Consider the following 25,215-nt stretch of genomic DNA (forward strand, 5'->3'; position numbering starts at 1 on the left):
CAAAGAGTACCTTAGTGCTCGAACAACTAACTTCCGTGCTTCAGTAGCATCGTTTGGTAACCAACCGGTTTGAATGTAGGCCTTAATGGGATCTATCCATGACGTCCCCAGGCCTATAGGAGCTACAAGCTTAACATTGATGCTTCGTGTCTTCAAAATGCGGAAGTATACACTTCCTAAACTTTCTTCTATCTCAGATGAAGCAAACTTTGATAATGCATCTGCCTTAGCATTTTCCTCCCTTGGAATGTGCTCAACATGGCATTCATCGAATTGGGTCATCAGAGCCTTTACTAGGCGGACATACTTAGCCATCGTATCTTCCCTTACCTCAAACTCTCCCTTTACCTGGGATATGACCAGCTTCGAATCTCCACGGACTTTTAAGTTCTTGACTCTAAGTGTCCCTGCTAGGCCGAGGCCAACTATCAGAGCTTCATATTCTGCCTCATTGTTCGTGGTCGGGAAGTCTAACTTCATGGCATACTCAATCAAGAACCCATCGGGGCTTTGTAAAACCAAACCTGCTCCACTTGAGTTTGTTTTTGATGCTCTGTCAAAATAGAGAACCCAACTCTCTTTCTCCTTATCATCCTTTTCTTTGTCCCCCTTATCAGCTTCCTTGTCTTGAGGTATGGTATCTTCCTTCCCCCCGATTTCTTGGTTGGGTATGGTACATTCCACCACGAAGTCAGCCAATGCCTGGGCTTTTATTACCGTTCGTGGCTTATACTTGATGTCGAATTCTCCCAGCTCTATTGCCCACTTGATCAAGCTTCCACTAGCCTTGGGACTATGAATGATATTTCTCAGGGGCTGATTTGTTAGCACCTCAATTTGATGAGCCTGAAAGTAAGGACGTAACTTTCTTGAAGCCATCACCAAGGCTGAAGCAAACTTCTCAATAGTTGAATAATTCAACTCAGCTCCATACAAAATTTTGCTGACATAATATACGGGTTTCTGGATTTTCAGTTCCTCCTTAACCAATACAGCGCTCAAGGCACTCTCTGAAACGACCAAGTATAAAACTTCATTCAAAGCTAGCTTGGCCAACAACGGAGCCTGGGCCATATATTTCTTTAATTCCTCGAATGCCTTCTGGATTTCCTCACTCCATACAAAATCCTTAACCTTTTTTAAGGACTTGAAGAACGACAAACACTTGTCCCCAGACTTTGATATGAATCGTCCCAATGCAGCAACCCTTCCGGTGAGCTTTTGAACATCTTTGATAGTTTTTGGGGGTTCCATGTCCAAGATTGCTTTTATTTTATCGGGATTGGCCTCGATTCCTCTCTTGGAGACCATCAATCCCAAAAACTTTCCAGACCCTACTCCGAAAGCACACTTCATAGTATTTAACATCATTTTATGATATCTCAGGACCTCAAAAGCTTCCCTCAAATGGGTTATATGGTCAGTCTTCACTGGACTCTTGACTAACATGTCATCAACATAAACTTCCATGGTCTTTCCAATAAGATCCTTAAAAATTTTATTTACCAACCTTTGATAGGTGGCTCTTGCATTCTTAAGACCAAATGCCATAACAAGATAACAATAAACACCAAAGTCAGTGATGAATGATACCTTTGGAATGTCATCTTTGTGCATCTTAATCTGATTGTATCCATTAAATCTATCCATGAAGCTCAGCATCTCATGCCCAACAGTGGCATCTATCAAAGTATCAATCCTTGGCAACGGAAAACAGTCCTTAGGGCATGCATCATTCAGATCAGTGAAGTCTATACACATCCTCCATTTCCCATTGGCTTTCTTCACCATTATAGGGTTTGCTAACCATTCAGGAAACTGTATCTCCTCAATAAAACCAGCCTCTAAGAGCTTCTCAACCTCCTGTTTTATAGCTTCTTGCCTTTCTGGAGCAAAGTTTCTTTTTTTTTTGCTTCACTGTCTTCCGATTTGGGTCCACATTTAACTTGTGAGTAATTAGTTATGGGTCTATGCCTGACATATCAGCTGCTGACCATGCAAACACATCACTATTTTCTTGCAAAAATCTCGCCAACTTCCTTCTGAGGGGCTCCTCGAGTGTGGCTCCAATGAAAGTCATCCTCTTAGGATTCTCGGGGGCTAAAGAAATCAAAACCAAGACTTCTGCTGACTTTCCTCTTTTCTCATCATTCTCTCGGATATCCATATCTTCAATAGGAAGAACCTGCCCCCCAACTCCATCTGCCCTCAAAGAGGCTATATAACAGCTTCTAGCCATTTTTTGATCTCCTCTCTCTTCTCCAATCCCATTCCGGGTGGGAAACTTCATAACTGAATGGTAGGAAGAAGGGACTGCCTTGAAGGCATGTATCCCTGTTCTCCCCATGATAGCATTATAAGTTGAACTAGCCTTTACCACCACAAAGTCCAACATCTGCGTTGCTTGCCTTGGTTCCTGACCTATGGTGGTTGGCAACTTAATTATCCCTTTCACGGGGCACTTTAATCACACAAATTCATATATCGGCATGTCGGTTGGGGTCAATTGGGAGTCATTATATCCCATCCTTAAAAAGGTGTCATGGTGCAAGATATCCACCGAAGCACCATTATCTACTAGGACTCTCTTGACCGGGCTATTGCCTATTATCGGTGTTATGACCAGCGGGTCGTCATGAAGAAATTTCACACCATCTAGGTCAGAATAATCAAAAGCCAATGTTACTTCTGTCCTGGCCCTCTTCGGGGCTTCTCCAACAATATGCATAACCTCTCTGGTATATACTTTCCTGGAGTTCCTGGATAATCCAGCAGCAGTTGGTCCTCCAAAGATTGTGTTTATCACAGACCCTCGAGGTCGCGACCCTCCAAAAATTGCATTTATAACCGGTCCTCTGGGCTGGGGATTTTGTCCCTGATCGTCTTGGTCCTTCCTACGATCTTCAAAGTTCTTCCTTCCATTGTTATTCCTATCCCCTCCTTCTCCAGTGTATTTGTTTAATCTTCCTTTTCGAATGAGGAACTCAATTCCATCTTTCAGTTGTCTACACTCATCGGTGTCATGACCAACATCTTTGTGAAATCTGCAATACTTACTCTTATCTAGCTTGGAAGGATCAGCCTTCAAGGGTTTAGGCCAACGAATATCTCGATCTTTCTCAATTTCCATCAAGATCCGGCTTCTAGGAGCATTCAGCTTAGCGTATTCAATGAACTTTTGCCCAGGTCCTCCATTCTTGGGGGTTGAATCAGGGTTTTGCTCAGTTCTAGGATACTTGTCCTTAGCGATATATTCCAGGTCAGTTTTCCGCTTCTTGCCTCCAGCGGGCTCATTACTCACTACGGTCTTCCTCATGCTTTCTTCCACCTTGATGTACTTCCCGGCCCTATCTTGGAGCTGCAACATGCTTTCAGGGGGGCGCTTGGCCAAGGACATCTTGAAGAACTCATCCCTAGTTCCTTGTTGCAGTGCTATCATGGCTACCTTATCATCAAGGTCCGGGACTTTTAAAGCCTCCTTTGTGAAACGATTCAGGTAGTCTCTCAAGGATTCCTTTGTTCCCTGCACAATGCTCATAAGAGATGCTGAACTTTTCTCATGCACTCTCCCGCTGATGAACTGCTTAATAAAATCCTGACTTAATTCTCTGAACGACCCAATAGAGTTTGGGGGCAAACGACTATACAACCTTTGAGCCATACCCGACAGGGTTTGAGGAAAGGCTCGATACTTAATAGCATCATTCACGGGCTGCAACAGCAGTGCATTAGAGAATGTCCTAACATGATTAGCGGGATCTCCCGTGCCATCATAAGCTTTGATAGTTGGCATCTTGAACTTCCTTGAGATATGGGCATTCATTATTTCTTCAGTGAAGGGCGGAGTAGGATCATCAGGATCTCCAAGGGGAAGAAGATTGCTTGGATCAGCCCTTGGGACAACAGCCCTTCACTGTATTGGACCATCCAGGTCTATGATAGGAGGAGGATTTCTCCCCCTAGGGGGTAGTGGGGGTCTGATGGTCTGGTGCGCCTCCAAGTCGCACCTCAGCTTTTGAATCTCAGCCTCGTGAGACCTGATCCTTTCCTGCACTTCTTGGGGATTCGTCCATTGGGTGCTTCTAGGACGTTGGCTACTATCAGCCATCGGCTCTTTGCCAGCACGTCTCCTTCTTGGGGCTACTTCATCATCCGAAGATTCGGAGTCTCTCTTAGTGTAAGGACCAGAAAATTCCTGATCCTCAGGGATAGGAGCCAAACCTCGTATGTAAGGGGTGATCGCCCTCGTGCTTCACTCCATCCAGTATGTCCACTTCCTCCAACCTCGGGATAAAGGGGCATCCCATAAGGGGGGGTTAGTAGTCACAACAGTTGAATATTCGTTCCCGATGGGTCGAGAATTCACAGGTGCGTAGTTGTTGAACTTGGGGATTCGTACCTTGAACAACTGAGGGAATCGTCCCTTGTGGCTGAGGTTCAGTTACCCCTATCTGGGCTTCTCCTTGGGTGACTACATAAGTTGAATGAGGAGGTACCTCCACGGTTGACGAAATCATTTGGGTTGTCCCTGATGGTGTTCCTTCCTCAAGGGCTCTAATTGTTCTCCGTATTCTCGCCATGGTTGTTGTTGTGCTTTTCCACAGACGGCGCCAAATGTTATAGATTAAAAACTAAGATATATAATTGCTGTATTTATTACTAAGGAACGTGAGCTTCGAGGCTCGATTTGACTGCTTTTGTGTCTCGTGACTCAATCTGCCTTAACAAGATGCCTACGTACCTTGCTGATTGCCAATGATCAAGTCAAAAAATATAGTTCTGATTTGTGGGGTGAGGCCCCTTATATAGATGTTGGGAGTCCTTGAATTAGACTTGGGTTTGGAGACTTGGTGAGCAAGTCTCTGAATTAGAATGGACTTTGGAGTCCTAGGAAGTAGGAAACTGATTCCTTATCCCATGAGGTTCCTTGGAGGCTAATCTACAAGGATTTATATTTCCATCAGGACTCATCTTAATAACTGTTTTTCTCCCTTATTAATTAATTACGAAATTAATTAATAATCAGGGTTTTGGGCCTTCTTTGTTCCATCAGGCCTGATCTGGTCCATCAGGCCTGATCAATGTGTTAACCTTTTTGGTCTGAATATCATACATCTTCTTATTGGGCCTTGCAGCCCAAATCATGTGTAATTAATACAACATTAACTACGTAATCAGGATTTATTTATTCCCTATCAATCTTATAGTAAATTATATAATATTTTAAAACTAAAATCAATCGAAAAAATACATTTTACTCTAAATTTTATCAAAATATATTCCTAAATAACAAAAAGATAATTATCAATTAGTTCATATATCATGCTTGAAATCCGAGATTAGTGATCTTCACACTCAAAATCGTTGTCGATTTTGTACATTATAAATAATAAATAGACAATAGGTTGAGATAAACGAGTGAATTTTTAAAGGTTCTTAATTAAATAGTTACGATATTATGTTATTTCAGTTTTTTATTTTGTTTAGATATTTTGGAATTTTTAATATCAAATCTGAGTTGGACCGAATTTGAGCCAAGTTATGCTGAGTTTTATCCGAGTTAACCTCAAAATCAGGTAACTACCCGAGTAATAAAAAATCAGTTCGTAAATGAATTCGGGTCCGAGTTATCAACCGAGTCGGCCAATTTTTAGAATACTACTTATACATCATAGATGATGACGATGATATTTTGTCTTGACAATTTTTTTAGGAAATATAGCTTTCAACTTAAATGCCTAATTGTTAAAATGATAATTTTTCGGAACATGCAATCAAGAATTCAATGAAATAAGGGTGTTGACCGTTTACTGCACAATTTTATTAGGTAACGTTTCAAATATCACATATTAAAAACAAGACACTTTTTAGCATAATAAAATGCAATTTAAAGGGGTATTTTTTAGAAACGCAAGGTCGTTGTAGTGTTTCTTCTCTCGACAAATTTTTGATTCTAAAAAAAGAGACTAAAACACATGTTTAATTAGCGTTTACACAAAATTTATATTCGTATTATACAAGAAATGCGTCCCAAATAGACGTATTTATACAATATAAATTTAAATTGAGTTTATTAATAAACACACTGACAATATAATATGCGGGTCCATTCATAAGCTATTGTATCCGATTCCTTACACTCACAAAACCTTTCTATTAATTAATTATATTTTAATAATTATAAGTTTATGATTACATCTCAACCCGTTAATATCGCAACATTTCTGTCTTGAACAAAAAAATCCACACGCTATATGGTTTTAGAGTGCCATAAATGAAAATAATTTTGATCTTTTACATTTAATTTGTGTTATTATTTGAAAAAAATTCTCATGAAATAACTGATATTGAGAAACCTTATATGAAGTACAAACTAAAATTTTTTTAGGTCTAACTGCTACAAGTTTTCATAATAGTCACATAATCGCATTGTAAAATTTTATAATATCTGCTAACAAATACGCATACAACGTATAAAATTATGACAAAACATTTAAATGTGTAAAATTTTAATATTACTTGACTAGCGAGTTTATCAATTTTTATTTTATTTCACGTGAATGTACTAGCCTGTTAGTTATGGGTCATGTTCCCCGACAATCATATGTCAGGGAACTGTTAACCAACATACTGTTTCCTGGCCGTTGGATCATCAAAAAAAATATTTTCTAGGTCCGCGCTTCTTTTCCGCGGAACATGACCCCTTCCGCGCTGATTTATCGCGGAACAGGAAATGACCAGAATGCCCTTAAAGGGACTCCGCGCTTATTTTGCGCGGAAGACCCGTAAAATAAATAAACCCCAGTTTATCATGTTTCCAGTGGCAGTTTTACATAAAAAAACATACAAACGATTCATACGGCGATTTCAGGACGATTTTAGGGTGATTCAAGTCGATTCATCACGTTTCTGATGCATAAGGTATTGTTCTTGGTTAATCAAACGATTCATACGGCGATTTCAGGGTAATTCACGCCGGTTCATCACATTTTTGCTGCATAAGGTATTATTCTTGGTTAATAATGATGTTCTTGTATATAATCGGGTATTTAGGGTTCCAAAATGACCCGACTTGGTTATAATCGGGTATATAATCATGTAATTGATGTTGATATTTAATGTTCTTGTATCTATTCATATAATTTGTGGACTGTCATCTTGTATCGTATCATATCGTATTCATATAATTTTGTATCGGGTAATTGATGATACTTGTAATTGTAATTGTGTACTGTGATTTTGTATCTAGTATGCTTCACGATTGTGGACTGTGATTTTGTATCTTGTCATTGTAATTGTGGTTGTTTAAAAGCAACTTTGAATCCAGTTGGACTGCCTTGGTGCAGGAGTTCTCTAGTAAGTCAGTGGTTAGTTTGGTTACTAGGTGTAGGGTTGATTATCAAATCGTGTATTATCAAATTCAGTAAAATTGTGGACTGTAATTGTGGACTGTGATTTTGTATCGGGTAATTTTGTATCGTATTCATATAATTTTGTATAGGGTAATTTTGTATCGGATAATTTTGTAATTGTGGACTGTGATTGTATGGGTAATGTGTATTAAATTGTTATGCAGCGAATATCATATGATCCAAATTAGAGAAATTTTGACTCAAGAAAGGAATTACAATATCTTCTTCCCCAACAACACGCTTATCCCCACTCTCACTACTATCATGCATAAACTCACTATTTTCATGGAAATCTTCATTTTCAAATCTATGTTCACTAACATAAACATCTTCATCACAATCATTACGTAAACAACTACCACTAATATCAACAAACTCACTATTTACAAGATTATCACTTTTTTCAAAGCTAGTCTACCTTGAAACCTAGCAAACATCTTATCTATAACTACAACAAGAAAAAAAAACAAGAAATTGAGCTTACCAAATATAATTAGTGAGTAAGGATGAACAAAACCAAGAATTCCCCCAAATTTCCTCTCCAATTTGACAAATGTTGCACAAAAAGGAAAGTGTGATCGTTTTAGGGTTATAAACTGCAAGTACAGTTTTTCCGCTATTATTATTCGCGGAAGGGAAATAGGGTCCGCGATAAATAAGCGCGGAAGGGCAGCTTTCCGCGGAAAAAAGCGCGGAACAACGATTTTTTTTAAAATCCTGGCTGTTGTATGATCCAACGGGCAGGAAGTGATGTGTTGATTAAGGTCCCCACATCCAACGGTCAGGAAGTGATGTGTTGGTTAAGATCCCTGACACATGATTGTCAGGGAACATTGTGTTGGTTAAGGTCCCTGACACATGATTGTCAGGGAACATGAGTCGTTAATTATATGTATTATTTTTTATATGTATAAACACATATTCAATGGAACATACAAGACCATCATTTGTCAGGATTATATTATTCCACTTCAAATGTTTAATCGAATTATTCATAGATATTCATATAACCAAAAAATATAATTACATACAGTAAAAAAATAGAAAATAACCCGTATCTTGTACTGGTTATTATTTAAATTATAACTTAAGACTCATTCCTCACACTCCGACTAAGAAATTTTGACAAGTGGGAGGATACGTGTCCGAGGGATAAGTTTGTGAAATCTGACTTTAATTTATTTACATTCACATTTATTTTAGCAAAGAGATATATATACATATTTAATAAAGAATAACGCATGCCAAAAATATATTAAAAAGATAACTAAATTAGTATTTTAAAAATTAATTAAAATTAACAACTCAAAAATACCTTTAATTGACTCAAAAATACCTTTAATTCAAACATATTAATTTTACAACTTAATAAACACAATATATCAGAAATGAGATTTAAACACAAAATTTGATTCTTTATTTCAACCCCATTCAGTATTTGAACTACACCAACCCTAATAATTTGGAGAGTACTTAGTATGTGTAATTCCATTTAATATAGAGAGAAACTTAAAAATGATGGGAAAGTATAGGTTAATATGAAAATAAAAATAATAATTGATTGACTTGTATGTTATAAGAAAGTAAAATATAGGTGTGTGATTGACAGTTGAAATCGAATATCGCACGCTTCATGCGGGTGAAGGGGACCAAAATATTTGGTGCCATCCAATAAGGGAATTGAGGAGTTAATCTAACGCACTAATTGTAAAGTGTCGCAAACATGAAACTCGTCAGAATTAGGGAATTGTATTTTACGGAATTTTTAATCATCGAGGTCAAATTAGACGAGATACGTAATATTGTACTCTGAAAAAATACTCCTACGTCCAATCAGTACGTCCTCCACCAAAATATATTATCAACTGCATCCGGTGGTAAAACGATTTAACAATTTCGAATATTAATCAAATACAAACTCAGAGAGTTTGCATAGTCATGCCTCCATCTACATGGAGTTCAATTGACCTGGAATATATTGTTTCTAATATTAATTTCATTTTCAAACCCTTAAGAAAGTATTTTAAACCAATAAAATGATAAATGGCAAAGTTATATGTTGTACTACTTCACTTCTGCCGACGAAATTTACACCCAAAAAAATTTAAAAATATAAATATATTCAGACAAGTCACCATCTCACTTCCTAAAATTGTTGTACAAGTTTTGCTTAAATTAACCCAACAACTGTGTTTCCTTTTAGATATCTTGTATTTTCTTAAGGAATTAAACCTTACAAATTGTTCAGTGTGTGTGTATGAAGACTTTACTGATTATTCATTTGCAGAATTATTATTTTTTAATTATATAATATGCATAATCAAACATAACTACACAAAAATCAAACACCACCATATTAGGCGGTCAAGCAATTTGGCTCAGAAGCACCGATCAGTCGTTTAAAGAATATTTTATACATAATGGATCAGTTGGAGCTTTAAGAACATTTGATGAACAGCCAAGGCTCATTGTAGCTTGTTAGCTGCCAAAGATGTTTTAACTAGTACACAAACTAATACTACAACTAGTCAATGTGTTTACAACCCATTGCGAAGTCAACATGATCTAATTTGTAAACATCCTACCAATGGACATTGTATTAAAACTCTGGATGGATATAATCCCAAATTACAATGATTTGGATTGTGGAATATATATCATACTTGATGCTCTCGCAACTTGAATTGGATGAATCTAGGATCGGAGAAGAATATTTGTTGAAGCGGCTAATCGGGAGATGAGGATCAATGAACTAGAAGCATTAAAAGCACAATGGTTAATATAAAATAAAGCAGCCAAGTTAGTGACTTGAAATGTAAAAAAGCATGGAAAGCACAATAGCTAATTTGAGACAATGCAGCTATACTAGCGACATGTAGAAGCATGAAAAGCACAATGGTTGATATGAAAGACTGCAGCGAAATGCAGTTTCAACTTCCAGAAGCACAATGTACCTCATCACCATTTTTGGGGAATGGAAAAACAGATTTTTTTAAATATATCCTATCTAGAGAACCTCAAGCACAAAAGATATATAAAGAGAGAGATATATTGCTCTATCTAAAAACCTTGTACCAAGTTCTATTTCCTCGATTGAATCTCTTTTACAGTAAATATGTTACTAAGAGAGCTGAGCTTGATATTTGCATTAGCAGTAAATTCTGGTCAAATACTAGTTAGATGGCCCCTGATTATGGATCTCGAACATTACTGAAATGGTGAAACCTAAACATTTTATTAACATACGAGATTCATGTAATGCATTATTGTTGCTTAAGTTGAAACTTCTACTTCTATTGATATCCTATGATGCAACTACAGCTACTTGTACAAAAGAAATCCAAAACATAAAACTTTGCGGTGAACACTATCGCAATAACTGTTTCTGTTGATAATGAATTAAATTATCAAAACAGAACACAGGTGATATACTAAATCTGGCTAAGAAAATATAGTATTTTGATATTTTCAATATAAAAAAAGGACCCCACTAATTATAACAAAAATACATGCATACATCAGTGATTACCTGATGTATAACTATATTCTATAAGTTCATAGAAGAATACCTGATGATAGCCGCCATATTACACAAACTTTCATACCACTCAGTGACGATCACGATCACTTTTCTCCTTCTCAATCTGCTGCTTTTGCTTCTCTACGAGTTTATCAATCGCTGATTCTACAGCTTCTCGTCCACCGATGAGCAGTTTAGTAATTATTTCTGGATCTTTCTCAAATTTGGCATCCTCAAACTCTTTTCGTGCATTCTCTCTGAGAATGTCACGCCACAACACACCTCGGGAATCAGGCCACATGAAGAAACGGGTAGCCCGGATTATATCGCGGTAGAGACTCAGTGCCTCTCGACGAGTACTTATGAGCCTCTGTCGAGTTACAATTTCATTTTCATCATTATCAAAGGATTTATCTTTTTTCTCGACTACGTGTCTATCTAATAATTCCTCAAGTGTGTCTGGACCATTGTGTAAAACACTGTAACAATGGTGGAGGAACACAGTGGCTCGGTGGTGCTTCAGAGAGGACAAGAGACTTCGACAACATAACATTTTCCTCTTCCTTGATTTATTGACCAACTTTTGAAGTTTTAAATTTTATTTGTTTAAAAATTAAGTACTCCAATTACAAGTGGTACTTATTAGTGCAATTAAAATTCGGTTTAAACATCATTATTTTACCTATAACTGGTCTGCCCCAACTCTTCCTTTTTTTCCCCACTCTTATCTTCTGATCAACATCCTACATGAACAAAGCACAAATAAGATACGATAAAAAGAGGAGACCAACACAAAAACTAAACATGGACAATTTTCATCTTTCTGCTCCAACAAGATTTTTAAGTAATTTGTTTCGAGCTGTACACCAGAACAGATATACTATGATGAAGTATAAGATGCTACAATAAGACCAGAACATGTGAAGCTTCAGTTGAAAACATATGATCTATCTATTTCTATGAGCAATCAAACATATTAGAGCATTATATGCTTCTTATTTAATCATCTATACTAAACCTCGTGAAGAAAAGGAATAATATTGGTTATTAGATTAAAAAAAAAAACTAAACAGTAATTTAAGAAAAGTTGCCTCATATCATCCACATATATAAAAATCCTATCGGAACAATCCAGGATCCCCTCCAACTAATGTAAAAATGGATTTGTAACTCTAATATATACAAGGATCGAGTTAGGAGACTATTGAATTTGTTCTAATTAGATGAAAATAGAGTACGGCAATATATCAAGGACGGCTTTAGCAGCATATCATGCAAGTACACGAACTTGATCCTCACTTTAGAATTATAATATTCGTTACCAATGAAGAAATGGATTCAGGAATTAAATAGGCCTACACATTTACATGCACATAACAACATACTTAATCAAATCCAAAAAAACAAAGATTATTTTGTGGATCGAAAAGGGAATTCCATGTAGCTGGGCATTTCAAAATTAGATGAAATCAGAATTTAGCTGAGCACATGGTGTTACATAAAAGACAGAGCAACATATAGATATACATCAGATACATTATTTCTCAATAACACACAAGACAAAAGCAATAATCAGGAAATATAATTCTAAGAGGACTTTCATCAAACAGTTTGATGTCATTAATTAAAAACTTGCTACAAATTATACGAATATCTATGTATGTGTGTATAAGAAGAAGAAAGAAGAAGGGCCTTTACCGGGAGAGGCGATAGTCCAGATTTCAATTGTGAAGTGCAGCAAAAGGGCCGCTGGGCAATTGCAAGAAAATTTATCACACGGGGAAAAGCAGCGCAGATCTTTAAAAATATTATTTCTCCTTATAAGAGGTCTTTCGTATTACGTTTTTTTTTTAAAAAAAGAAACTCTTAGCTAAATTACTCCTATTTTTAAATTAATTTTGTGCAAAGTACATGGGTTGTTTACTTCAACAGTTTTCTAGAAAACTTTTCTTAGAAAATAGAAAATTTTGAATATGTGTTCAACTTGCATATTTTATAAAATGAAAACTAGAAAAATGAAAAACACGGTTTTCTGATTTATAACTAGGAAAGAGAAAACTCTGGAAAACAGCTTTTTATTATTTTCTAACCCCTAATATACACACATTCACTAACTTATATTGTTTTATGGAAATACATGAATATTATTAATAATAATACAATTTATATTATTAATAGTAATACATTTGTTTTAAAATAAAGACAAAACAAACTCGCATAAAATTTAAAAGTTTTATTTTAGCGAAGTACCCACAAATAAATTGTTAACATAATAATACATAAAAGTTGATATATAATATAAATTTTGAAAAATATATAAATATAATTAAATAATTTAAAAACAAGATTTCATAATATAATTTTTGTTGACAATAACATTATTTATAATTGTTCATTAATTACATAAAACAATTATATATTTTAAATTGAGAAATGTTCATATATATATTCTACTTTTTTGTTTATTTGGAACATATTTTCTCATTTTTCAATAGTTTTCTTAGAAATAGAAAAGTGAAATTTTTTTAGAAAATTGGAAAAAATAAAACTGGAAAAAATTTATGTAAGTAAACAACCCCATAAATTTTAATTTTTCTTCACAAATGATATTCCATTCATGAATTCTTAACATTGTTTAATTTATGTGAGATAATATTTTTTTGACGAAAAAGCAAAGATATATGAAAATATTATAACCAGCCGGAACAAAGTTTTGAACTGTCAACAACAATCTGATTTGGAAACAAAAATCAAGCTAATCAAATAGCCGTTTTGTTTTCAGATGGCATAACACATAAATATTCAAGTTCATCAATCTAAAAAGTATTATAATGAAATCTCTAACAATCCAACATACACCAGTTATGAAACTGGTAAAATCACAATAGACATTCATATAAACATCATATGTAGCTTGTGTTAGTCCCTAACAATGCACCAAGAATTACAGAAGGGGGGTTGAATGTAATTGTAGTAAACTTTTTCTTGAACTATAAAATGTTCTAACTCAAACTATATATATAAGTGTTTGATTTGCAAGGTGCGGAATCACAAGTTAAATAAATCAAAAACACAAAGTAATAAAAATACAAGTCTTTAAAACTTTCTGGTGGATTTGAAAGTTTCCACCAGATTTATATATATATATATATATATATATATATATATATATATATATATATATATATATATATATATATATATCGAATTAAGAACTCTATGAAGAACAAATTGTCTCAAAACTGCTTTACAAGTGAACAAACAAACTATAGAAAAATTCTTAACAGTTACAACTTTTTCTGCTTCTCTTCTAAAAGTGTTTGCTTGGTTGTTTGTTCTACTAGCTACACTTGATTTATATACCACCAAGTTTACATGGTAATAAGACAGGATAATAAAACAAACTTATTAAGTCAAACTCCATGCTACTTCACTACTCTATTCCAGCATCTTGAAAATCTTCTTAACTTGCATGGAAATGGTAAGGCTTCTTTGTTCTTCATTTCCTGTTAAACAGGTTGCCACATTCCTTTTGCAAACACCCAATGCATGTGACTGTGTTGTCACTGTCAACAAATATTTGAATTGATGATCCGTCGGGTACATGCTTGTCATCCGTCGGGTAGTTTTGTTGATCATCCGTCGGGTAGCTATTTGACACTTGACTTCATTTCACTTATACAGAATTACAAGACATCTTATATTTACAATTAATCTGCCTATTCTGCATATCTAATAAGAGTCAACATGACTTATATGCTACCACAAAATCTATACGAAGTTGTTTGCAGAAATGTGTTACATGACTTATTGTTACATAAGCTACTCACCCGATGGATATCAATTAGTCATCCGCCGGGACTATATTGAATCATCCGTCGGGACTATAATTGATCATCCGTCGGGTGCTACATTTTTCACTAAGTTAAATCTACTAAGGTGTTTTGTTAATGTAATCATCAAGTTCACAACATATTCCCAACAATCTCCCCCAATTTATGTCTACTAGAATTGTAGCCATAAATGAAGAGAAACTTAATGATAACAAAACACCCTAAAAATACAAATTTAAAAGGTAGTAGATAAAACTAAAAAGTGCTGCAATATTTACAAAATAATTTACAAAACAAAGTGTACAAAGATTTGCTCACAGTCATTTTCAAGGTGCTCCTCTAGTCTGAGCAAATTGATCTATTTCCTTGATGGTCTGGATTTCTTTCCAAGCTTCCTGTTGTTTTCTTCTATTTGATTTTGGAGCTGTCTGTGGAATTCAAGTTCATCAGCTTCTGAAAAATCTAGCATTTCTTGCATTTCCAGTAGAGTCTCATTGTTAGAGATGCTCAACTGGTCCTCTAGTCTGAAGAATCTTCTAACTCCCTTATCATCCATGAATTCCATCAGCCAGTAGGGCCTTAGATGCACTCTACTTCCTGTGTAAGGAATAGTTAAAGTCTTTGGGAGTGCATCGTTGGCTCTAATACTCCTCAGTTCTTCAATCTTCTTTAGAACTAGTCTTCTAGCTGTCACATTGAATCCAAAATTCTTCTTGAAAGATGAATAAACTTTTATCAGTATAGATTGACTCTCTTGAAGAATCCTGTGAATTGGCCATGTCATTTCTTTTCCTCCCTTGTACTTGAATACTAGCCTTTCAGGTAGATTTCTGTAAGCATCAATCCCTCTAACTTCTTCCAGTTCATCTAGATAGAGGTTTAGATCAGAGAATTCCTTGATGTCACAGATGTACATGATATCTCCCTTGTTGATCTTGGTTTGAGCTTTGGTTAGGGACTTGGATCTGAGAGTTGAGGGCTTCACTTTCTAGACTGCTCTGGTCTTTGTTATCTTTGGCTTTGTTAGTCCCTTAACAATATAGCAAGAATTACAGAAGGGGGGTTGAATGGAATTCTTGAACCTTTTTCTTGAAATAAAAGTGTTCAACTCGATTATGGATATATTTGTTTTGATTGGCACAATGCGGAATGTAAACTTGAATGAATCAAAACATAAGTAATTAAAAACAAGGGTCTTTAAAAAAACTTTCTGGTGGATTTAAACAATTCCACCAAAGATATATATAATATATCGAGAGGACTCTGTGTGCAGAAATGCTCACAGCTGCTTACAAAATAGAACTGCTGAGAATACAGGAAATGCTAAAGATTGTGCTTACAAAGATTTCTTTGTTTGTATATTTCTCAGCTATCTCAGTTAGTTTTCTATTTGCTACTCTCTTGGTTTATATATTACCCAGATTATAAAGTCAAAAGAACTGAACAAATATAAAATCTAACAGTCTTGATCTTTGCTGCTTTTTGTCCTCTATTACCCAGTTAATGGGCTTCCACAGTGTGTTTGTATCCAACTCGACGGCTGTGTGTCAGCTTTCACTGTTCAACTGATGTTTGAATTCTTGATATGATCATCCGTCGACTTTCAGATCATCCGTCGATGACTTGATTGATCATCCGTCGACTGCTATGTTAAACATCCGTTGATAGTCATTTGATCATCCGTCGAAGGCTTTGTTGATCATCCGTCGGTAGCTATTTTGGCACTTGACTTCATTTCACTTATACAGAATTACACGACATTGCTTATGTATAATTAATCAACCTATTCTGCATATCTAGTTAAAGTCAACATGACTTATATGCTACTACAGATTCTATACAAAGGTGCATACATCACTGTGCTATAAACTTATTATTACATAAGCTACTCACTCGATGGATAATAAGTTAATCATCCGTCGGGACTATAATGAGTTATTTGTCGGGACTAAAACTCTTATCCGTCGAGTGCTACATAATTTCACTAAGTAAAATCTACTTAGACATTTTGTTTAAGTGATCATCAAGTACACAACATATTCACAACAATCTCCCCCAATTTATGTCTACTGGAATTGTAGCCATAAATTAAGAGACACTTGATGATTACAAAACATCCTTAACATATATCTTTAAAGATAAGTAGATAAAATTTAAAGTGCTTCAAATTAAACAAAATGTACAAGGTTTGGCTCACAGTCAGTTCAAGATGCTCCTCTAGCCTGAGCAGATTTTTCTAGTTTCTTGAAGGTCTGGATCTTCTTTCAAGCTTTCTGTTATTTTCTTCAATTTGATTCTGGAGCTGCCTGTGGAATTCTAATTCATCAGATTCTGAGAGATCTAACATTTCTTGCATCTCCAAGAGAGTCTCATTGCTAGAGATACTCAATTGGTCTTCTAATCTGAAGAATCTTCTCACACCCTTGTCATCCATGAATTCCATCAGCCAGTAGGGCCTTAGATGCACTCTTCTCCCTGTGTATGGGATGATAAGAGTCTTGGGAAGTGCATCTTTGGCTCTAACACTCCTTAGCTCTTCAATCTTCTTCAATACTAATCTTCTTGCAGTTATATTGAACCCGAAGTTTTTCTTGAAGGATGAATAGACTTTGATCGACACAGCTTGGCTTTCTTGAAGCATCCTGTGAAGAGGCCACTGAATCTCCCTTCCTCCTTTGTACTTGAACACCAACCTTTCAGGTAGGTTTCTGTATGCATCAATTGCCCTTACCTCATCCAGCTCCTCCAGATAAAGGTTTAGATCTGTGAATTCTTTGATGTCACATAAGTACAAGTAGTCTCCCCAGTTGACCTTGGGTTGAGCTTTGACTACTGACTTGGATTTGAGAGGTGACAACTTCACTTTCTTGACTGCCCTTGACTTTGTCCTTCTTGGCTTAGTAAGAATTGGCAAGTTGAAGTCAGGAATTGGTAATTTATCCCACTCTATTGGCTCATCCTTTGGCACAATAGGCTCTCCTTGTATGTTCCTGTAGGGGTCCACCACCCTTATATTTTCAAATACCACAGAGGGCTTTGATGATTGAGTTTTAGCTTGAGTGGATTCCTTAGGAAATTGATCTTCCAAATCCTTGTCAACAACATCCAATTTCCTTTTTGTTCTTTTAGCCAGTTCTTTCTTTCTTGGGGATTTCTTCTGTTCTTCAATCTTCTTCTTTGATTCAGTAGTTTGAGATGGTTGAGAGGGAATTTGTTGAGAAGAATTCACAGCCTGTAGCTTGGCCAAGATAGCAAACTGTTCTTTCTTTTGTTTAGACTTCTTTACATCTAGAGCAGCTTGCCTCTTTTCCTGCTTCAATCTGGCTTTTTCTTCTTCCTTTGCATGAGCAAATTGTGGATGTCCAGCTACCACACAAATTTCCTTCCCATTTCTGAATATCTTTGCAATTCTCTTTCTTGAGGCTGAATCAGCTGGATCTATGTAGAAGACAATAGATCTTGACAGAAGCTTCTTTTCATCAGGCTTGGGTGTCTCATACACAGTATCCATAGGGTTCTTCAAAGATGACTTTGGATAGTTTGCCCTTGGTTTAAGAATTATCTCAGCCTTTTTAGTCTTGATGCAGGAAGATTGTCCTTTCTCCAGATAGTTCATGCTCATCTCATTCACACTGATTGGCTTGACATGAGAGTGATGGATGGCTGACTGAACTGGTTCCTTGACTAATTCAAACCTTTTCTGTATGTCCTCATCAATCTTTTTCCAGTTGATCAGAGTCAACTTTCCTTTATCAGCATCTTTCAAATTTTCTGCTGCTGCATTGATAAGAACTATACCATCTGCAACTGGTGGCTTGGAGATAGTAATTGAAGGTACAATTACTTTGCTGATTTGAACTTGAAGTTTCTCCCCCTCAGTTGGTCCTTTCTCCCCCTTACTTGATTCTCTCTCTCCCTTTTTGTTATCATCAAGTGGAGGAGTTAGGCCTTGTGCTTTAGCCAGTTGCATAAGAAGATTTGTCTGAGTCTGTTGATTTTGAAGAAGTAGAGCCACTGAATTCTCAATAACTTGAACTCTGTTCTCCAGCTTGGCTATCTTCTTGTCAGAATCTGATTCTTTCCTTAATCTCAGTAATAGATCTTGCATGGTACCATATGACATTACTGAATCCAGCTTCTCAGAGTTATAGGTCTTTAAGTCAGCTATATCCCTTTTCAATTCATCCACACTGAGATTCTGTCTTAAGTGCTGGATCTTCATTAGATGTAGAGAGTCCAGGTGAGCTTGAAGAACAGCCTTGGTACCAGCATCTGAAGTTTCCCGAATGGCCTGTCGAATAGCTATTACTTGTTTGACCAAATACACCTCAAATTGTCCTGGTGTAGATTCCTTTGCCCATGCCCAGTCAGGTAAACTTAAAGCAGAGCTTGGGCCTTCAGCTCCCCCTAAGTTCATGCTTCCATCCAAAGAACTAGAGTCATCATCATCAGAATTTACTCCAAATTCTTCAGATGGCTCTCCAGCTTGAGAAGGCATTCTGTTCACAGCAGCTTTATGTCTTTGAAGAGATTCTGTGGTGTGCACTAAATTCAAAGTCTGCTCTGCCTCCACATTGCCCTGAGCAGCCAACAATTGATAGGCTGAAACAGGGTGAGTAAAAGTGTCAGCATCCAAGGAAATGTTATCAATTACAGCTTTATAATGTTGCTGAAATTGTCTTTCCTTTTCAGCATCATCCACAATCATTGACTCACTAGCAATGGCTGGTTCCATCCTTATTTCTCCAGTACCTGCCTTTCTCTCATATTCTCTCTTTTGTTGCATCAGGGTCTCACCCTGGCTCCCCACCCTCACACCCTCACCTTCACCTACTAAGGTGGGACTCCTCTCACTCACTTTTGCCAATCCTGAATGAATGGATTGCTGAGATTCACTCTTTTCCTCTCCTTTTGCCTGGGAGCAACCCAGCCTCTCACTCAATACACTCTCCTCTCTCAGTCCTAATAGTGATTGTATTACCACTAAATCTTCTGCACTTGAAATTATTGAAGTTTGAAGTTGTGCAGAGACACTCGACGGATAAGTGATATCCGTCGGGTGAGAGGTAAAGCTATCCGACGGATAACTGCTGTTAAGCTTATCCGTCGGGATACAATCACTACTCGATGGATGAGCAATATCCATCGAGAGAGTAGAAATGAATGAGGTGGGAAGAGAAACTATTGTTGACTCTGTGTTGATTGAAGTTATTTGATGCACATATGTCATAATAGAATCTGAAAGAATTGGCAAGTGAGCCAACAAATCATCTAAAAGATGATGCTCACTTGTACTAGATTTTGGCTTCCCCAACAGAGTTAAAGAAGGGGAATCAGGAATTGAAGTGTTTATCATGTCCACTTCCAGTGAGTTAGTTGGTGAGTATTGTGTTTCAGTGGCTTCTATAATGAGAGATTTTGGCTGTGACTCCATATTTATTGGAGCCACATCAATCTGAATTTGAGAAGGTGCAGGGATTGTGTCTTTAGCACCAGTTTGCACTAAGTGTGTGCCCTGTGCATCCCCAGTTGTTTTGGATTTCTTCTTTCTAGTGTAAGTTTGGGGTGAGCTTGTGTCCCTAACCCTTTTGGCCTGTGCTCTTGGATGAGAGCTTTGTTCAATAGCCACATCCTTTTGGGAGGATGCAACTAGAAGTGAGCTTTTGTCCTTTTTAAGCACTGCAGTTTGTTGGGAAACTGCAGTGTGGCTAGGCTGGGATTCACTCAACTCTCCAACCTTATCCTTGGGGTTTCTTTGATGTTCACCCCTTCCCTCACCTATCTTACCCTCCTTCACACTCCCCTCTCTGGCTTTGGTAGATTTTTCAATTGGTACCTTTTGAGAGATACCAGAGGGGGTTTTCTTTGATTTGGATTTAGAAATTGCAGTTATTTTGGCAGCTTTGGTAGGCAACTGTTTGGTCATTGTCACAGTTGCCATAGCTATGCCTGAAGTCAAAGAAATAGAAGAGATTGGAATAGTTGAGGGTATGGATGAACTTACCTCACTTACCTGAGGTGTCAGCATTACAGGAAAATAGAACATCGACACATCCTTGTGATGGTTGGTTCTGTTAAGTCTGCAATGATTCTTCTCTCTTGAACCCAACAAGCTAATTTGTTGTTTGGGTTCTCAAGCACAATCTCTTGACAAAGATGGTTAGCCAAAAGCATAAAAAATCTAGCATAATAAACATTCTTTCCTCTTTTGGCTAAGTCACCTAATTTAAAACCTAACTCATACACAATAAGGTCACTGAAATTGTAAAATTTGTCTGTAACTAGCATGTATAGCATGTTAAGCATGGAAATGTTCACAGAATCAAAATTACTGATTTTTCCAGAAAAGACTTTAGTTACAACATCACACATGTAACTCCATTCCTTCCTAAGACCTAGTCTCCTAATGTCATTTAGTTTTGTAGTAGGAAGTGCATAATGAATGGAATTGAGCATATTGACAATATCAGTGTCAGTGTGTGGTGCAGTTACATTATCATCAGGAATCTTGAAACATGCTTTTATTAAATCACTATTGATACAGAATTCATTACCTTTGATGGTCAGAGTGATGGTTTTGTCAGTAGAGTTGTAGATTGCTGTTGTCCACATCTCTTCAACAACTTTACAATAAATTGTGGGTGATTCCAGCATGGCAAAACTTAACTTGCAGTTCTTCACGAAGTCCATCATCTTATGATAGTCTTCTGATTGCTGAATACCCTTATTGACCAAAGCAGTGAAGTTATTTTTCTCATATATGAACCCAGTATGTGACATGATCTTTACTACGGGTGCCATTGTTAGAGAAGAAAAGCTTGAAGAGAAAGAGGATTTTTTCTTGAGAGAGAATGAAATAACACAGTTAAATTTGAGAATGATAAAAGAAAATGATTAGAATGAAATAAGCTTTTATACTTTACTCAAAATCAACGGATAAAAATAATAAAGAGAAGTAAATTACCCAATAGAAATTGCCTAAAATAGCCGTTTTAAAATAGACTGTAAAAATTCCACCCATTCTCCGTCGTGTAATGCTTACAAACTGTAAGTATACTCGATGGATAATGTTCAGGGAATTAACGGTTAAGATTTAGACACTTCGACGGATGAGGATAAACTGTTATCCGTCGAGCTTTAAAATATTCCAGAAAAGTAATTGATTTTTATTTACAATTTGTATATCGACGGATGACTCAACCCGATGGATAATGGTCATCCGTCGAGATGCAAATTTTGACTTAGCCAAAATTTCATCCAAGACTAAAAATCAGCTAAATTTCTGGCTACTTTTCAACTTGCAAAATAGTTCAGATAAATTCAAGAGTAATTAAGCATACCTAACTCACTTACCAACCTAGAAAAGGTGGATTCATCCAGTGGCTTGGTAAAAATATCTACAAGTTGCTTCTCACTTGGAACAAAATGTAGCTCTACAGTACCATTCATTACATGTTCCTTTATGAAATGGTACTTGATGTCTATATGCTTTGTCCTTGAATGTTGCACTGGATTTTCAGTGATGACAATTGCACTTGTGTTGTCACAGAAAATAGGAATCCTTTCAACTTGCAAACCATAGTCTAGCAATTGATTTTTCATCCATAAAATCTGTGCACAGCAACTGCCAGCAGCAATATATTCAGCTTCAGCTGTAGAAGTAGAAACTGAATTTTGCTTTTTACTGAACCAGAACACAAGCTTGTCTCCTAAAAATTGACAGGTTACTGTTGTGCTTTTTCTGTCAATTCTGCAACCTGCATAGTCTGCATCTGAATAACCAGTTAGATCAAAACCAGAATCTCTAGGATACCAAATGCCAAGTTTTGGTGTTCCTTTGAGATATCTGAAAATTCTCTTAATAGCTATTAAGTGAGACTCTCTAGGATCAGCCTGAAATCTAGCACACAAACATGTAGCAAACTTTATATCTGGCCTACTAGCTGTTAAGTATAGAAGTGAGCCAACCATAGCATTAACAGGCATGAGAGGCATGGCATTCATGTTAGAGAATTGAGGCTGAACAGACATAGGAGTAGGCATGGCAGATTTGCAATTAACAGACAAATGATTTACACTTCCATACTTGACACAGATTTTTCTAGGAGCATATTTGTCAGGTGTGTAGTTATTGTGTTTGTTAATCCCTACTTTACCATTCCTATTGTTTTTCCTTTTAGTCTCTGTTTTTACCTCTATCTTCTCAAGTCTGTAACTTAACTGTTTGACAGTCATGTGACCAATATTAGCCTTCTTCCCTTTCTTGGCTTGACTTGACTCTCCTGAAACAAAGTTCTGGGAAACAGACCCATACTTATCATTTAGCTTGGTTAATTTGGCTTTGCTAATGGGTTTGCTTACAGCCGACGAATGAGGATTTTTATCATTCGACGGATAACACTTTTTGTTATCCGACGGATAGTCCTCATCATCCATCGAGTCTACATCTGTCAGCAACCCATCTACCAAAATAGGTTCTAGTTTCTCCTTATTCTTTTTCCAGGCTTCATCACAAAAAGACTCAATTCCTTGAACCTTGGTGATTTGAGCATGAACATCTCTGGATATTTTCCATGCTTTAATCACCTCTTGTTCACGATCGAGCTGCTTCTTTAAAATTTCTTCCTTTTTCATGGACTCAGTTAATTCCTCCTTGGCAATTCTACACTCAATTTTTAGTTTCTCAAACTCAACAAACTGAGACTCAAGCACATTATTCCTCTCACTCAAAAACAAGTTGTTTTATTTGATTTTAGCATTTTCTTTAGTGATGGACTTAAGTGTAACACGCAAATGATACAATTCTGTAGACATGTCATTTATTGCATCATTACACTCAGCTTTAGATAAATGTGCAAGGTTTGTAGTGATTACCTGATTGCTTGAGGAACTTGTCTCTGTTTCATCGGCCTTGGCCATAAGGGCTAGATTGACATAGCTGGCATCTTCATCTTCATCCAAGCCATCAGCTGCCCAGTCATTCTCTTGTGTAATAAAAGCCCTTTCCTTTTGTTTGAGTAGATCAAAGTATTATTGCTTGTAATCTACAGACTCAAATCTTTTCTTACTGGAATCTGACTTTTTACACTCATTTGCAAAATGCCCTGCCAAGCCACATTTGAAACACTTGAATTTTGATTTATCCACCATGTTTCTATTTGGCTTGGCAGCTCCAAAGTTCTTCTTGAACTTGAGCTTGGCAAATCTTCTTGAAAGGAATGCTAGGTGCTCATGAATGTCCTCCATGTCATCTTGGCTCAATGAATCTTCATTTTCTGCAGCTAGCCCTTTACCCTTGCTTTCACAGGTCTTTGAAGTTGATTCCACAGCTTCCATCTTCACTTCCTTCTCCTTTTCCAGATCAACAACTAGTGCAATGGATCCTCCTTTCTTCTTTCCTCTCTCCATTCTTTCATCCTGCTCTATTTCAAGCTCATAGGTCTTCAGAATGCCATACAGTCTCTCCAAAGTAAACTCCTTATAATCTTGTGAGTTTCTCAATGAGACTGTCATTGGTTTCCATTCCTTTGGAAGAGATCTGAGAAATTTCAGATTGGAGTCTTTAGTCTGATAGACTCTTCCATGCAATTTAAGAGCATTTAGTAGCTTTTGGAATCTACTAAAAATGTCAGTGAGTGACTCACTTTCTTCATTGTGAAAATGCTCATATTGCTGAATCAGGAGCTGCATTTTATTTTCTCTTACTTGCTCAGTACCATCACAGATTATCTGTATTGTGTCCCAAACTTCCTTGGCAGTCTTGCAGTTGATAATGTTATCATACATGTCTGCATCAACACCATTGAACAGAATGTTCATGGCCTTTTTATCTTTCCTGACTTGTTCAATATCAGGATCAGACCATTCATGCCTTGGCTTTGGAACAGATGGTTCATTTCCTGTTGCAGCTCTCATTGGAACATGAGGGCCTCTTTCTATGCAGTCCACATAGGCCTCATCTTGAGAAAGCATATGAAGATGCATCTTTACCTTCCAATGATGGTAATTATCTTTATCAAGAAAATGAATCTTGACTCCAACATCTTTCTTGTTCATCTTGCTGAATTGTTTTGATCTTTAAACTCTTTGTAGATTAAGAGCTTGCTCTAATACCAATTGTTAGTCCCTTAACAATATAGCAAGAATTACAGAAGGGGGGTTGAATGGAATTCTTGAACCTTTTTCTTGAAATAAAAGTGTTCAACTCGATTATGGATATATTTGTTTTGATTGGCACAATGCGGAATGTAAACTTGAATGAATCAAAATATAAGTAATTAAAAACAAGAGTCTTTAAAAAAACTTTCTGCTGGATTTAAACAATTCCACCAGAGATATATATAATATATCGAGAAGACTCTGTGTGCAGAAATGCTCACAGCTGCTTACAAAATTGAACTGCTGAGAATACAGGAAATGCTAAAGATTATGCTTACAAAGATTTCTATGT

General features: G+C 36.5%; 1 protein-coding gene across 1 annotated transcript; it reads right to left on the reverse strand.

Annotated features, from left to right (window-relative positions):
- Window positions 1–9,806: 9,806 nt before the first annotated feature.
- Window positions 9,807–12,771, reverse strand: LOC141668204 (uncharacterized). The gene is made up of 3 exons (XM_074474978.1): window positions 12,631–12,771; window positions 10,982–11,675; window positions 9,807–10,164 (listed from the first exon to the last, which is right to left on the reverse strand). The coding sequence occupies exon 2, from the start codon at window positions 11,483–11,485 to the stop codon at window positions 11,021–11,023; it is 465 nt and encodes a 154-aa protein (XP_074331079.1). The 5' UTR covers window positions 11,486–11,675; window positions 12,631–12,771; the 3' UTR covers window positions 9,807–10,164; window positions 10,982–11,020.
- Window positions 12,772–25,215: the final 12,444 nt, after the last annotated feature.

Source organism: Apium graveolens, chromosome 6 (genome assembly GCF_009905375.1).
Source record: "Apium graveolens cultivar Ventura chromosome 6, ASM990537v1, whole genome shotgun sequence".
NCBI lineage: Eukaryota > Viridiplantae > Streptophyta > Magnoliopsida > Apiales > Apiaceae > Apium > Apium graveolens.